The sequence below is a fragment of the Oppia nitens genome, unplaced genomic scaffold (genome assembly GCF_028296485.1).
Source record: "Oppia nitens isolate AA-2021 unplaced genomic scaffold, nextdenovo-longstitch-racon4-pilon3 scaffold3_pilon_pilon_pilon, whole genome shotgun sequence".
Taxonomy (NCBI): domain Eukaryota; kingdom Metazoa; phylum Arthropoda; class Arachnida; order Sarcoptiformes; family Oppiidae; genus Oppia; species Oppia nitens.
Genome location: NW_026533221.1, coordinates 7,702,287 through 7,718,786, shown reverse-complemented (window position 1 = coordinate 7,718,786; position 16,500 = coordinate 7,702,287). Strand labels below are relative to the sequence as shown.

The 16,500-nt window shown below is 29.1% G+C and overlaps 3 protein-coding genes across 7 annotated transcripts; 1 reads left to right on the top strand and 2 right to left on the bottom strand.

The window, feature by feature from the left end:
- Positions 1-424: 424 nt before the first annotated feature.
- On the bottom strand, positions 425-6,713 carry LOC128957550 (guanine nucleotide-binding protein G(I)/G(S)/G(T) subunit beta-1). Of its 3 annotated transcripts, none has more exons than XM_054303335.1 (8): positions 6,509-6,713; positions 4,942-5,067; positions 3,755-3,900; positions 3,396-3,692; positions 3,202-3,331; positions 3,070-3,141; positions 2,792-3,008; positions 425-2,730 (listed from the first exon to the last, which is right to left on the bottom strand). In XM_054303335.1, exons 2-8 carry the CDS (start codon positions 4,996-4,998, stop codon positions 2,624-2,626), a joined length of 1,026 nt encoding a protein of 341 aa, XP_054159310.1. In that variant the 5' UTR covers positions 4,999-5,067; positions 6,509-6,713; the 3' UTR covers positions 425-2,623. The 3 variants fall into 3 exon arrangements, with proteins under 3 accessions (XP_054159310.1, XP_054159313.1, XP_054159311.1); XM_054303338.1 differs by having other exon boundaries at positions 3,396-3,689; XM_054303336.1 differs by lacking the exon at positions 6,509-6,713 and adding an exon at positions 5,253-5,710.
- A 415-nt stretch (positions 6,714-7,128) lies between these two features.
- Positions 7,129-9,819, bottom strand: LOC128957547 (tyrosine-protein phosphatase corkscrew-like). 2 transcript variants are annotated; one of them, XM_054303331.1, is made up of 7 exons: positions 9,617-9,819; positions 8,549-9,266; positions 8,384-8,480; positions 8,241-8,317; positions 7,738-8,177; positions 7,463-7,682; positions 7,129-7,403 (listed from the first exon to the last, which is right to left on the bottom strand). In XM_054303331.1, the coding sequence occupies exons 1-7, from the start codon at positions 9,628-9,630 to the stop codon at positions 7,233-7,235; spliced, it is 1,737 nt and encodes a 578-aa protein (XP_054159306.1). In that variant the 5' UTR covers positions 9,631-9,819; the 3' UTR covers positions 7,129-7,232. The 2 variants fall into 2 exon arrangements, with proteins under 2 accessions (XP_054159306.1, XP_054159307.1); XM_054303332.1 differs by lacking the exon at positions 9,617-9,819 and adding an exon at positions 9,373-9,586.
- Positions 9,820-10,480: 661 nt separating this feature from the next.
- Positions 10,481-12,817, top strand: LOC128957549 (CUGBP Elav-like family member 2). 2 transcript variants are annotated; one of them, XM_054303334.1, is made up of 3 exons: positions 10,481-10,792; positions 10,960-11,562; positions 11,631-12,817. In XM_054303334.1, exons 2-3 carry the CDS (start codon positions 11,070-11,072, stop codon positions 12,560-12,562), a joined length of 1,425 nt encoding a protein of 474 aa, XP_054159309.1. In that variant the 5' UTR covers positions 10,481-10,792; positions 10,960-11,069; the 3' UTR covers positions 12,563-12,817. The 2 variants fall into 2 exon arrangements, with proteins under 2 accessions (XP_054159309.1, XP_054159308.1); XM_054303333.1 differs by having other exon boundaries at positions 10,955-11,562.
- Positions 12,818-16,500: the final 3,683 nt, after the last annotated feature.

Here is a 16,500-nt window from a genome sequence, read left to right as displayed (position 1 = left end):
TAAATACTTTTTGTGTTTATTTTGACTAAAGAGTAGACACTTTGATAGCACTTTTTTATAAAAAAAAAGTTGAAATGCTTTAATGATTAATGCAAATACTATATTAAATTAATGCACTAATACTTTCAAATTATCAAAGTTCACATATGATAATCAGTTAATTATATTATATAATTTATATAAAATAACTAAATAATATATTTTATGACTTAACTGTCACGTAGTTACTATAATTATTAAATATTTTAACGTATTATTAATTAATATATATATATAATAATTAAAACAAATAAAATTTCATATTTATCATTTGCTTTTCATTTTATTATTCAATGACAGAAAATTTTTAAAAGGTTAACAAAAGTTAAATAATTATAATAATAAAGAAATTATAATTGAAACAAATATCTAAAAAATAAATTAAGAGCGGAAGAGATGCAAATTTAATGCAATTTAAATTTTTTGAAATGACTTATTAATTAGTTGTTAAGTCACTACTAAATTGTTGAGCAAAAAGTTGAGCGCAATCTTTATAATAAATATATTACAAAATGTGTAAATGTTTTACTGTCAAAGCCTGAGGCGGGGCTGACCTCAGGCTCAGAGAGTTTAGGATTGCTTTCAACTTTGTGTCGCCATTCAGTAGTAACTAATACAATAAAAAACATTCAATTTGTTAACTACATGACCATTAGTAGCAATGCTAACAGTCCTAACCCGCCTAATGGAGTTTTATAATTTAGGTATCAATTTCATAGCCAATTCACCCAACAGGGGCTCAAATTGTTGGATAAATTGGCGATAAAATTGTTTGCTTTTAAATAGAAAGATAAAAGTAATTAAATCATGTTTTTATGTATACAATACATCAAATTTTGTTTTGTATTTTTGAGAGCAATTTTAAGTTAACATCAAATGTTACGGCATATAAACAAATAATACAATCATTTTAATTGACGCACAAGTAATGCACTACAAGTTCCCGACTGTTCATCTCTTCAATTGGTCTCTGCTTTTGTTTTGTGCCAATATATTCATACATTTATATTACAATTGTTTTTCTTTTAAAATATATTTAATAAAAATTGTCATTTTGTTTTGTTTATTATTTAAATATATTGTTTGTAACAATCGACTCATTGTTTGTTATTAATTTTAATTAAATTGTGTGCATAATAAGACACATCACCGATAATATGTATATATTCCTCAATATATAAAACCAATCAATTGATGCGATTTTTATCGTTCAAATGTTTTTACTTATTATTATTATTATTATATAAACCATTTGTTAATACAAAAAAGCATAGAAAACAAAGAGATGATTAGTTTGATACGGGAGTTGTCAAGAGTAAGGGATTATACAACTGAAAAACTGATTGACTAGAAAACAAATGGTCATCAGTTGTGATATAAAAACATTTTAACAATTTCTTGATTTACTTTAGGCTTATAATACAAATTAATACTTTAAATTATTTAGACAATTAACTATAAAACATTGAATTGATGGCACAATAAATGCTTTGAAATAAAAATCTAATTATTATTTGATAGCAATTTAGTTGATATATAGTATAAAACAAACAAATTGCGACCCTATTGTATATAATTAAGGAATCTTATGCCACACATCCATATCATATAATTCAATAACTTTTTCAGTCATATTAACGAGTATTGTGTGCAATCACTATAAAATTCAATACAATTGATTCAAATGTGGCTAATGATGATGACTGTGGTCTTCGGTCGTGTAGTTGGGTTTGGTTCGTATGCGCCACTCATCTCCATATTAAGTAACCATTCATTGTTTATAATGAATGCACACATACTGTTCATCCATTTGTCATATAAATGTTTTTAATATAATTGTAATAATAATGGCAGTAGAGTTGCAAGTTTTCCTATAATGGTTTTAGTGGTGAATCACTTGTTGTTATCCATATATTAAATAATATATTCAATACATACATGTATATCATATATATATACTGTATATTCAAATATATCATAATTCATATTCAAAGCATAATTTTGTTGAATGAGGTGCTGATGAAGTGATAACTTAATATATATATTCAATTTGTTTTACAGTCTGTTATATGAGAGGCGAACACAACTAAAACTGATTTACCATATATTCAAATGATTTAGCGTTGGTTTTGCCATATGTTAAAAATCATTACATAATAATAATTGTAATAATGATATTGATTATGAAATGAGCCGAAGTTTTAGCCAATTTTTCGGTAATAATAATCAGTGATATCAATAATAATAATAATAATAATAATATATAAGAATTGCGTTTAAAATGGATTTTTAGTGTACATCCAAAAGGATGAACTGTATTAAAGGCTTACATCAAAAAGTGAAGTCAAGTCCTTTTGTTAAAGTTTTTTCATAAAACAGTTAAGAAATGATAACTTAAGTCTATATATAAATGAATATATATATAGATTTCGATGAATATAACGCCAGTTATTATATGCTATGGTTTATCAGTCATTCACAATATTTTGTTTATAAACACACTGTAGACATTTCACTTCAATGTTTTGATCAATAAATTGTGTGTAATATTTAAATCATTAACAATCTTATGATTATCTTATAGTTAATTCCAGATCTTGAGGAAACTATCCCACGAACCGGTGGCCACTGCCATACCATCTTCAGTAACGCCAAGACAGCTGACTCGGTTGTCATGGCCAGCGAGAACACCTTTTGGTCATAATTTCATTATATAAGTAATATTAATAAATCAATAACAAAGATTAATTACCTGCGCGTTCAGCTTTCATAGAGTCCCAGACATTGCAATTGAAGTCATCATAACCAGCGAGCAATAGTCGACCACTCTTTGAAAATGCAACGGAAGTAATACCGCAAATGATGTTATCGTGTGAATACATGGCTAACTCTTGGTCTGCACGTATATCAAACAATCGACACGTGGCGTCATCAGAACCCGTAGCAAATGCGTATCCGTTCGGGAAAAACTATATAAAACACAATTTTTTAATTACATATTTAAATTAGCTTTAAATGTCTTATACTAACCGTAACCGCATTGATGTCTGACTCGTGTCCAGGAAATGTTTGCTTACATGTTCCGTCCCTTATGTCCCATAACTATAAATAAATATTACAAACAGTGATTATGATGTTATCAAACCGTAATTTAAGACATACTTTTGCGGAAGCATCACAGGCTCCGGAAACAAATGTTCGCATATCAGGTGATAATGAAAGCGACATAACATCGCCCGTATGGCCTGTAAATGATGTGCACTGTTGTCCAGTTTCAATGTCCCAAAGAGCACTTAGTTTAATAAAAATAATATAATTTACAAATAAATACATATTAATTGACATTTATACCATACCAAGTCATATCTCCAGAACTGGTGACGATTTGGTTGTCATCTAAAAATCGACAACAGGACAGATATCCTGTATGTCCGGGAAGTTCTCTACTAACGCGAACATTCCCCTCTCTGGTCTTAAGACTATAAATGGAACAGATGTTATCGAGACCACCACAAGCCACGTAAGAACCGGATGGCGCATAAGCACATGTCATGACCCAACTGGAGCGCAGAGGAATGGCGTGAACTTTGTTGGTAGTGTAGGCGTCCCATACAATCAACTTGCCATCCTGTGAGGCCGATACCAGGTATCTACTTAACAATTATAAACAAAAAATATATAATAAATGTAAGATTAACAACATTGTCATCAATACCTGGAGTCTGATCCCCAGTGCATGGCATATATTTTGGCCAAATGGCCGCGAAGTGTCCGTCTGGTGCGCATTTGGATCCTCCCCACGGGCTCCATGTTGGCCGTCGCCTGAACCAGAGTCGTATCGCACGCTGCCTTCCGCGCATCCTTTCGGTTAAACAATCATTAGATAAACTAAGAATTTCAACTAAATATTTTTACTCTAATTTTAAATAAATATTTTATGTAAAATATTTAAATTTTAAGATAATATATAAAATATATGGTAAAAGAGTGGATAACATCATTATATAATTTATTTAAACTAACAAATAGTGGATCGAAGTTGACGTCAAAGCATTTTAACTGACTTAGGATTGACGTCAAGGCATTGCCCTGCAGTTGTTGCCATAGTTATGATAGCAGGGATTGGGACTACCAGTGCTTTGATAGAGTAGTCAAACACTCAAAAGCATCACTAATCAAATAGCTCTCTAATATATATTAACAAACACTTTTCATTAATACTTTTAAAATGTATGTATATATGCTCTCAAATTGAATATTAAAAATTACAACTTATTTGTTGCAAATTGAAATCGGCTATCTATATATACTATAGTATACTATACTATATATTATATAGACATGACAAATGTTATAGCAATTCAAAATAGCAAATAAACAAATATTTCCATTAAATTATACCTCAAATCCTAACATATATTTAACTTTTTAAACTAATCCTTAAATAATAAATATTATGAGAACTCATCAGAAATAATCAGTTCATTCAATTGATTATCAGAAGAACGAAAGTATTGCAAAATTAACATCATTTGAGTTCCCATTCATTCAAATTTTACTATTATAAGTAAACCATTCAAATCTATTTTCTAACAACACATTAGCATAACATTAATCATTTCATTAATGATATCATTTTTATTTTTAATTATAGCTTAACCCTAATGTTAAATATAATTAATAACAAATGGTTAAGAATTTGATTTAAGAAATTATTATTATTGTTACGGTAATACTCATTACATTCATTAGTATTATTTATGACAATTGCAATGCATGTAATATGTAATGATTTTTAATTTGCAATTAATTTCTAACGTAAGTTAAAAACAATATCATGTTATTTGTACATAAAAATAGTTAAACTAAATAATAAATTGTAACAAATAAGTGATGACATACTCTGATGGTATTCTTGAGTGTCTCTGCTTCCTGTCTAAGACTATCCAATTCGTTCATGTCTTCTGATTGAAGCGACGGTCAGTTCGATGCGATTTCCAGTTTCCTGTCAAACGGTGCGCCCAAACCCTGTCCACAAAATAAACATTTCATAAAATATTAACCAACAGTTGTTTGACATAAGAGCTTAAGGTAATTGTTATGATTATAATTGATAAAAGCAAAGTGTTTTGTCACATATATGTTATGTTATGATATATAGATCGCTAAATTGGGTTAAACTATAAATAGATTGCAAAACCACTTGTCCTCACACTTCACACACTTATTGATGCTTTCAAAGTGTCACTGAGTTCAGCACACATTAACATCAATTTGTCTATAAATAGACTTCACGTATCAATTGCAAATTATCATCTACATCAGCACATGTATTGTGATGGTGGGTACAGTGGGCATTGGGAGGTAGGCATGAGTAGCACGGGTCCATTACATCTATGATTAGCAATGTTTGGACACATTTATCCGTTATTAAAGCATTGCATTGAATGTCATTTCCCCTTTAAATGCCTGTTCCTCTCTATAAGCTATGGAATGCACTGACAATCGATAGAAGGGCTGTGGCTGTGATGTGACTGAGCGCTGAGCACTGGTATGGTATATGAGTACCACTTTTACGCACGCCTTCTCAATACAAGCCCCCATAAGCTACTATATGATATATATCATAAACTGATATACCGTACCATAACTACTGTCTCAAATAGTAAATGTATTGTAAGGTATTCAACATATTCAGCGATATATATAAGTGTAAGACAAATGTTACTAAATATTAAACAATCAAAACAATAATCAATTGATTATTGCATTACACTTCCAGTCATACCATTAACTACTTAAGTCATAACACTAACACATAACGCTATAAAACTAATTAAATCAATAAATGTTTTACAAATCCATTCAATAGTAAAGACAAACATGTGATACAAAACACATACAACTGTATTATCGGAGCACTGGTTAAGGCAAACAAATAGACAAATAATTATATAAATTGATAACAAATATATGAGTAAAACAATTGTCTAATTAGTCATTACTTATTTACATCAAATCAGTATTGATTTACATTTACTGTAATTTATAAATTCAAAGTCTGATTGTAAACCATTGATTGTATGCATTGATAGCTTTATATTACATTTAAATTATTTCAATATATTCATCAAATAATATCATATAAAACATAAAACAATTAATACATAAAAGACAAAACAATATAAACAGTTAAGTCATCGATGGTTAGCGGTGTTTAGGCTCACAATTATCGCTAAACACTATTAATTGTGTTGCTTGCCATCGATGACCAATAGTTTTGATAAATGTATCCAATGATGGATCAGATAAGTGATAGTTGTTTGTGACGGAAAAGTAGACAAATGTTTTGAATGGTTTAGGCGTTAACTCAAACACTCAATGAGTGCTTCAATTGAATCATTGCTTTCATCAATAACTATATGTATTTAATAATCAAATCATTGGAAATCAATGTATCGATACATACGAGTAAAGTGTCCGTCAATTGTTATGTCCGAATGGGAACTAATTGTAGTGATCGACACACAGATGACAATCAATTAATGTAATTAAATAATAATTTTTAAACACAATTAAGTGCTCATAAACTCATTCAATGCATAATAAACGCCATTTTTATTACAATACACACTCACTGACCGACACTACTATCGTTCACATATGACGTTACGTACAGTTATATCAGTCAATTGATAATACAAATTGTATTAATATTATAGTAATACTGTAAATGTATATACAATATAATACAGTATATTAAACAATTTACCCAATGTACATTTTACCAGTAATGCACCAATGTCCAATTTGTTTTATTGTACAATACATACCTTATTTTATATTCAATTTATTCAAATATGACAATTATCATGACCAAGGTAGTACTAAATTTATATGTATATACTGTATATGAGTATATTATGCAAAATATATAATGAAAACAATTTGACGAAAATTGTTTCAATATTAGCGGTAATCAATTATTTTAATATATTATCTAATCATTGAATAATTAGTTTCAATTCAATTGTTTAAAAACTATACTTTTATTACTTTGGTTTTTAGATATAATTTGAAAATATGCCTAAAAATGTTTAACCGATAAAATTCGAGTAATTAATAGTATTGACAATTAATTTCAATTTAGCAGTTGTTTCATTGTTTTATCACTTAATTTATTTGATACTCATTCAGTGATTGGTCTGAATGGTGTGATTTGATGTCATGCTATTAACAAAAATATTGTTAACAACCGATGAGGGACGGGATGCGGTGGACGTCAATTTACTTGTATCACAACCACCTGCAGCTTCACTCGTGTACTTAATATTAGTGTATTCCCGGCCCGCCTGAAGACTTTTCTGTATGATATTCAAAAGTATTTAATTATTGTTAAATTAGTTGTGCAGTCAAAGGCTACCTGTTCTGCGAGAATCCTCTGTTGCAATGTCTCGATGTAGTGTTGGACCGCCAGATAAACGAACTTATATTGTGCTTCAGTTTGAACCATACCTGACCTTTGCGAGCGAACCATTTGTATTGTACGTTGAATGTCAATCTCACAGTCGAGTCCATGCCTTTTAATTTGTTCTATAATCTGGTCAATCACTATGAATGTACCCGTTCTTCCAATACCAGCACTAAATTTAAATGTAAATTATGATAATAATGTCATTCATTTATGTCTTAACTTACCTGCAGTGGACAATGACAGGACCGGCGTCTTCAATAGATTCTTGTTTTCGATTAACATCGTGAAGAAAGTTAAGAACACATCCCGGATCTGATGGAACTCCGTGATCGGGCCAAGCGGTGAAATGGTAATGATATAYCGTTCGGCTATTCTTTTCCGATTCTTTCCAAACTGAGAACTCTCTTAAAGTGTAATCAATGGTTGGCTTTTCACTCATAATTTTAACAGTGATTTTTCCATATTCTTTGGTTTGTCCCCTATCTGGCCAATAGCGGACACATTTGTTTTTTCCTCTTTCAATCTCTTTAGTGGTCATAACAACAACTGCACAATTTTCTTGCCAAACCATCCACCAAAAGTCACTGATTGTATTAGTAAGCGGACCCTGAGTTGCAATATATGTTTTTCTGTTATTGTCTGGACTGTTATTTTCATCGTCAATCTGTAAATTAAATAATTAACATTAAATAAGAAAAAATAATTACAGGTAATGATTTTTATATACCGTTATTATATTAGCATTAATATACTCAGCACCGGGTGTACTGTCAACATCTCCGAGTATCACTCGTGTATAATCAACTATTTAAAAAAATAATATTTATTAATAAAAACAGTAAATTTAAATTACCGGTAGTCATAACTTACAGGGAAGTATATTTTTATATCTATTTTTGGACCGATTTTCGGGTTTTTGTCCCTCTTTACGGGAATATAAATGTTTGCACTCTTGTTGTTGTAAATACTATTTGCCAAAAATTGAAAGCATATATGAGAACAGTTGTTAATTATTAAGTAAATCAATTATCAGACCTCAAACTCCTCCCAAAATCCTGCTTTTCCACTGTTTTGTACATTTTCTTTAATCAATACTTTAACCCTGTTTTCAATAGTGGATGCAGTAATGCGAGTGGCGTTAAACGGATTCTTTAAGTGGACAACAGTTCCAGTGGTTTCAACCATTGGGTTTTTCTTGTAGTGTTCAACTAATTCACTTAAGCTGTCAAACTTGTCACCCCCTCCCACATCAAACTTATTATCTTGACTTCTAATCATAACGTGTGTTACTTTATCATCCGTCCTAACTGTAAGTACATAATCTCCAGGTTTGCTTTGACTTTCCCTAACCAAGAAGCTCCCATTCTTGCCTTTGTCGAGTACCAATCGTTCGGCTTCTTTACCAGAAAGTGGTCCGTGAAACCAGCGTTCAGAGGTGGGATCAGATGAGTTGAGCGGAAACTTGAGTTCAATCACTTCGCCATTCTTTTCCTTGAGTTGTCCCATATTTTCCATATAGTACTGAACCAATTCAGCTAAAGTGGCAAACTTTTCGCCGCCGTAGAGATCATAATAATCGCCGGTATTTTGTATTTTAATGTGCGTCACCTGACCATTGCGTCGGACAGATAGTGTGAAATCACCCGGATTTGATTTGGACGGTCGGGCCAGGAAACTGCCCTCAAAACCCCTCTCCATTAACATCCTCTCGGCGTCCACTCCCGAGATGTTCGGGTGAAACCAACGGCCGTGACTTTAATCATACAAAATGGTTATACTTTTGTTATGACAATAACAATGCTTTTTTTATTACAAATAATCTAATGTTAGCTTAAATTGCATTTATATATCATATATACCATTAAGTATAGCCTTGATATGACACCTACTCTGCCATCACTACCAACTCATCCCACGATCTTATAGACACTATTATCCCTTACATCCCTTCCCATACTATTATTATTATTATTATAATCATAACTCATATGATAAATATAATAAATTCAATGATTAACAATTGGTTATATCACTACCTAATGGTTATATCAATTATAAGGCAATTGACACCAAACTTGAAAGCGATTATCAATTGGTGCATACCTTCTGGTAGTCATATTGTTAATGGTATCGATGGATGTGTTTGATGGTCACAATTGGTGGTCACAATTGGTCATCATGTGTACCATTTGGTCACAATAAACATAATTAAGTCATCGGTGGTCACAAATGGCATGCAATGAGTCAAACAAACATATGTTATGACGATATTTGTGTTCAATCAATACATTGCAATCAATAATGTATTACTCAATCATCGCAACCAATGTATGTGTTATTATATAACATACTATTAATGCTCTAATATATGCTTTACTATTGTTTGCGTCACTCATATCTTATATTAAGCAACAGTTAGTTTTCCACCATTTTATCAGTTTTTATAATTATTGCATATTTTATTCAATACATAATATATTACATAAACTAGAGTCTAGACTCTAAACTCTAAACACTTACACAACAAATATAATATATATATTATTATAACATTTCATTTTAATCACATTTTTAAGTTAATTAAAAATAATATAAATATAATAAGTATATTGTAGTGCAATTTAAATTTGCATAATTCATTTAACAATAATTATATTTATTATATCAAATATATAAAATGTAAAATAGATTGTATAAAATAATTAGATATTGACAATTTTAATTGTCCATTAAATTAATTTCGTTTAAATAAAAAATAATTTAAAAAAATAATTTAAAAAAATAAAATGTTGAAATTGAAATGAATTGGGTTTGGTTTGGTTTGGTTTGGTTTGGTTTGGTTTGGTTTGGGTCGGGTCGGGAATATTTAGTAAACTATGTTTGGTTGGGATTGGAGTCTAATTGGTATTTAAATACTAATGTGTAAAATGTATTGATATTGTATTGTATTATATGTTATGTGTTGTTATGAGTATGTGTTGTAAGCTGTGGTGTAATACCTGTTTGCTATGCCTGTAGTGCTGGCAGTGACTGACTGTAAGCACAGTTAGCTGAGCACAGTTAGTGTGGTGTAATGCCTATCTCTATGTGAAACATTGTCAGTGCAATTGCTTGTGTCCACGTTTGCCATTAATTGTCTCTTAATTGTTGTCTATTTCTATCCTCTCTTTAATTGTTGTCTCTTAATGTCTTAATGTTAATGATTTGTCATAACATCTAATGAGACAATTGATGTTAACTGTGCTTTAACTGGTTGTCCACTCGTCCACCAAATGTAAGGTATGTGTCTATATGTCATATGTGTGTTGTACTGACAGTCGTGACCTGATTGTCACCTCTTTGAGGACCACTTTAAACACATGTCTTAACTGTTGACTGATTTCCTATGAAAACAATTAAAAAGTAATGCAAACATTGTATCAAACATTTTATACATTAAAGAGTAGACAAATAAGCGCAACAAGTATTGCATGTATCATATGATATACCATTAAGACATCCACTGATACTTATTATCGATACATATAAGAGGTTCAAACACAACATCATAGACTTGATGCCAATCATGAGTATGACTAACACAAATGTGACAAACGCGGTGTCACCGCCACCCGTATTGGTCAACACTAACGGTAATCATCAGCGAGAACCCGATCCCGACGCCATCAAGATGTTTGTCGGACAGATTCCCAGGGATTGGACTGAAACGGATTGTCGAAAACTATTTGAGGAATTCGGTGAAATCCATTCAATCAATGTCTTGAGAGATAAACAGTCGGGTCAGAGTAGGGGCTGTTGTTTTGTCACTTATTATGCTCGTCGGTCGGCACTTCAAGCACAGGACGCCCTCCACAATATAAAAACTTTGTCATCAATGCATCATCCGATCCAAATGAAACCGGCAGACAGTGAAAACAGAAATGAACGCAAACTCTTTGTCGGTATGCTCTCCAAGAAGTATAACGAATCTGACGTTAGGCTTATGTTTGCCGCGTATGGAAACATAGAGGAGTGTACTGTCTTGAGGGACACTAACGGCCAAAGCAAAGGTCTTATATTATATAATTATATGATCACCTGTTGAATACATTTCTATTTAATTTACTTTAATTATTAGGCTGTGCTTTTGTCACATTCTCGACCCGTCAGTGTGCCATCAATGCCATTAAAGCCATGAATCACTCACAGACTATGGAAGGATGTTCTTCACCATTGGTGGTGAAATTTGCTGATACTCAACGTGATAAAGATGCCCGACGGCAGCAACAGATGCTAATGCAACAGTTATGTCACTCAACACAGCCGAGTCCAACTGCCGCTTCATTAGCGGCCGCAAACCCATATCTAGCATTAGCAGCTGCAGCGGCTGCTCAGCACCAACAGGTGCAACAACAACAGGCCGCTCAACAACAGAACGCATTGGCAGCCGCAGCCACTTTGGCTCTTCAGCAACAATTAGTTGCAACTATGAATACAACACCTGAAATATCATTGGCAGCAGCGGCGGCCACTTTAGCCGCTTCGAACCCTATGATGTTGGCTGCGTTGTGCGGAAGTGCTACAAATAACTCAAATAATCCAACGGGCAGTTCAACTCCACAACAGCAACATCTTAATGGTTCCAGTGATATATACAACGCTTCTCAAAACCAACAGACTTTCTCAAACTTTGGTTTGGGAGGCACAGGACCGGCAACTATCGCTCAATTGGCAGTACAAGCGGCTCAACAAAACAATCTATTACAACATACAAATGGCACTGCAATCGGCAAACAAACGGAAGGACCGGATGGCGCCAACCTTTTCATTTATCACTTGCCCGCAGAATTCAGTGATACAGACTTGGCCTCAACATTCTCTCCTTTCGGAAATGTATTGTCCAGTAAAGTATTTATTGATAAACAAACAAATTTGTCAAAATGTTTTGGTTTTGTCTCATATGACAACCCTATCTCAGCACAAGCGGCCATTCAAGCCATGAATGGCTTTCAAATTGGCACTAAACGACTCAAAGTGCAACTCAAAAGAAGTAAAGATAAGCCATATTAGCGACTATTAGTATAATAAATAATTGATGATTAGGTGACAGTTTTCTCACTACTATTTCTCTTATATTATGTAACGTTTGTTATGTCACTGTTAACTAAATGGTCTAAAGATTTGTTTCGTTAGCTTTTTACTCAAGAGTTTAATTTGATTTTTTGACTAAATTTATATATTTGTCGTTGAATTGCGGACCAACTATTGAATAATTTCTAAAATATGATTATTTAATATAATATAAATGAAATATTATATAATTATTGATATTAATTAAACAGAACTGTCCTCACGAAAGCCTTTTAATGAGCAAAACTGCTTAACAAACAAATTATACGACAATAGCCTTACATAACTTCCTTATCCGCACCGGATATTTATAAAACATTTGTATGTAAACTGATTGTCCATTGATTTGATTAATTGATTTTTTTTTAATTATAAAGATTATAATATATTTGACTCAAAAATGTGCTCACTTATAGTAAATTGACAACATTATTATAATTTTATTATTATAGAATTATTATAAGTTTAATATAATTTTATTATTTGAATATTATTTAAATTAAAACATTATTCTAGTCTTACAAACCCTTTGGTCAAATATATGTTATATAAGAACCAGAATTTACACATTTTAAAAATTAATGACAAAATAATTATTTCGATACAAATTTTAGTAATATTTAATTGAAAGTAAATTTTAATATAAGTATATTAAGAGCTTTTACGTTAAAGGCTAAGATATATCAGTTGCTTATATTTTGTTAATTATTTTTTAATTTAAAATGTTATGAATTGTATACAATTTAATCGCTTTTGTTTATTTTTGTTTTGTTATTTTATACTTTAAAAGTCGATATTTAAAGCGATTTATAGAATAATATACAATAATATATTTTGCTAATACTAGAGATATTTGGACTAATGTTGACCGACATTGCATTTGTTAACAATAATGAAATATAAAATTAGTTGAATCGTCACAACATATCACATATCATACCTCATTGATCATAATAATGTCGGTTCCCATTGAGACAGCATTTATCAGCTCAATCGACTTATTGCTATTCCTATTGTTTTTTGGTATATTTTTTAAAATATTATTTATCACAAATTAAATTATTGTCAAATTTATTTTTAATTCAATTATATAATTATTTACTTAACAAATTTTATATAACTGGCAAAAGAGTTTTATAATTATAAGTTAATTTACGTTTTATGATAATTAAAAAAATCATTAAATGGATCTGATTATTTAATATTTATATATTTATTATTTATATAAATTTGATATTATTTTTTAAATTTAATTATTTGTTTTTATAAGTTATATATATTAAGATTTAAATTATATTTTGTTTTATATCGTTTCCATATATATGATGTTAATTCTAAATATGTTTAATTTTATATTAATTTTGTTATTATACTAAAAAGTAATCATTTAAACATTGAACATCATTTTCAAGCAAATTGCCATCAGATTTGTATTTTGAATAAAAATTGTTAAAACTTTATATATCTTATATTAAATAATAAGTGGATTACTTTGTGATGAGAGGAATGATTAAATTATTTGGCAAATATCATAATTTATTAGATGATAAATATATCTAAAAAATTATTGGGCAGTGATTTTTAAAAGAAAACATTGCTTTTGTGCCAAACAATAATATTTAAGTAAATATTAAATGAAATTTTTCATTAAAATTTCTATTTAAAAAAAACTTAACAATTACGATGAGCCCAACTTTTCTATTGAGATGATATATATACTGTCCATTTATATTAATTACAAATAATTGTCGTGAAAATTTATTTCTAAAATTGATGTTTTCGTAACTGATTAATAAAAGCTAATTGAATTTAAGGTTTTACTATTGTTTTTAGTTATTATGATATATATGTTAAAAAGTTGTATTATTAAAGTATTAAAAAAATAATTATGTAAAAACTTGAATATTCTATTATTATTCTATTATTTGTTAAAAAATTATTAATATTATTAATATATTATTATTATGAAGAAAATGTTTGGTGTATTTTTAAATGTTTTTTTGTGAACCTTGGTGTTTATTATATAATGGGATATTACTTTCCAATTGAAATTTTTTGTATATTACACTAATATCACATTTTATTAATTATTAATTGTTTACTATTTTATTAATTATGTAATTACGTTTTTAATTGTGTAACTGGTTTGTGGTTTATGTGACAATTTTAAATCGGTGTTGAATTTAAGATTAAAATTTATTGATTTGTATTTTTGTATAGCTTTATATTTTTTGGTTATATTGTTATTATATCATAATTGTGTCCCCGATTGTGTTCAATTGATGTCATTGATAATTATATAAATCTTAATGTAATTGTTTTATCTTTCAAACAAAAAATATTATACAACACATGATATCAAACACATCAACACAAAGTAATTTTGAGATCTAATTTTTAATAATTTAAAAAATATCACATAATATATATATATATATATATATATATAATTTAGCAAAAAATCAGCTATTTTTGACATATGTTTAATATTAATTTAATTATATGATAAAAACTAATGTATTCAAACTTTTGGGTAATTTTATGAAAATAAAATCTGATTCGTTATAACAAAAACTTTTATTTTAATAAGTAATTAAAAAATTAATTTTGTAAATGAGTTTAAATGGTTTTAAATGAAACATTATTACCATTATATTGAATCTGATTTCACAGACGACAACATTTACAACTGATATTTAAGTATCGATTGATTACCTTTTTTGTGGTCTTTTTTTATTATCTTTTGTGTAACCAAATTGATTATCTGAATAACACATTGTTTTTCATTAAGACTTTTCTCAATCTATACCATAGATTACCATTAGTGCTATAAGTGATTGATTTTTGATAAATGCTTAAAATATGTATTAAACAATTAGCAAAATAAACTTATCCTTTACTAATTTAATTTATACTTGTAATTGTACTACAATGTAATTTATATAATGTATGCATTTTTTCATAAATCTTACAGTATTTCTATTACTCATCTATAGATATATAATCTGTTTTTGTTAATAACAAAATAGTTTATTTAAAAGTTAATAAATAAAGTAAAAAAATTACTTTATTTTTGTTTTTTCATTATTGAAATCAATATGAGTTTCGTTTTGAGTACTTTGCGGTTCAGTTATGGTTTCTATTAATGCGTCAGTTTTGGGTACTTCAGAAAAGACAACATTTAATATACATTTGTATGAATAATATGAATATCAATATATCATTGATTTTTACGAATCGTCTTATTTTCAAAAATGATTGTTTGTTGCATTCATTTGATACAATAGATGCAGTTTTTCTTATATTTTTCTTATTATTATTTTTAAACAAATTTGTCGAAAAAGAAGAATCAGAAGAAGAGTCATATATTTTACTTACTGTTTGTGTTTCTATGAAATTAACGAATAGAAGAATCATTAGTTTGTAATATCTATTGTATAAACATTTTTGTGCTTTCGTTCCATTAATATAAAGTAAATGTGTTTTTATTTATTAGAATAAAATAATTATTATATGAATTAAAAGTCAATTTTTAATTTACAAATATCTGATGCAAACAATTAAGGAAATATCACATTAAATAAGTTAATCATTAGACGACTTGTTTTAGTCAAATGATTCACATTATTACTATTCAATAGCAATATCATAGCATAACATTTGTATTATATTTTAAACAAATAAATTAATAATTTGTTTTAAATTAGTTCAACTTATTTAGGGTTTATAATGTCCAGAGATTGCTTCAAACAAAAAAAGTAAAATACTTTCTCTTTATAATCATAGGTACTATCGATAGGTAATTATGACTTTAATTTGTTTATCTATATGTTTAATATGAATAATTGATTTAAGTACACAATTATTTTTGGTTGTTA

Excerpts from the sequence above, each read along its gene's own strand:
- LOC128957550 (XM_054303335.1), bottom strand. The coding sequence starts at position 4,998 with ATGAACGAATTGGATAGTCTTAGACAGGAAGCAGAGACACTCAAGAAT. Across the intron at positions 3,332-3,395 it reads AGTTCTGGAGATATGACTTG|TGCTCTTTGGGACATTGAAA; the intron begins GTATGGTATAAA and ends TATTAAACTAAG. Across the intron at positions 3,142-3,201 it reads CCTGTGATGCTTCCGCAAAA|TTATGGGACATAAGGGACGG; the intron begins GTATGTCTTAAA and ends ATTTATTTATAG.
- LOC128957549 (XM_054303334.1), top strand. The coding sequence starts at position 11,070 with ATGCCAATCATGAGTATGACTAACACAAATGTGACAAACGCGGTGTCA. Across the intron at positions 11,563-11,630 it reads CACTAACGGCCAAAGCAAAG|GCTGTGCTTTTGTCACATTC; the intron begins GTCTTATATTAT and ends TTTAATTATTAG.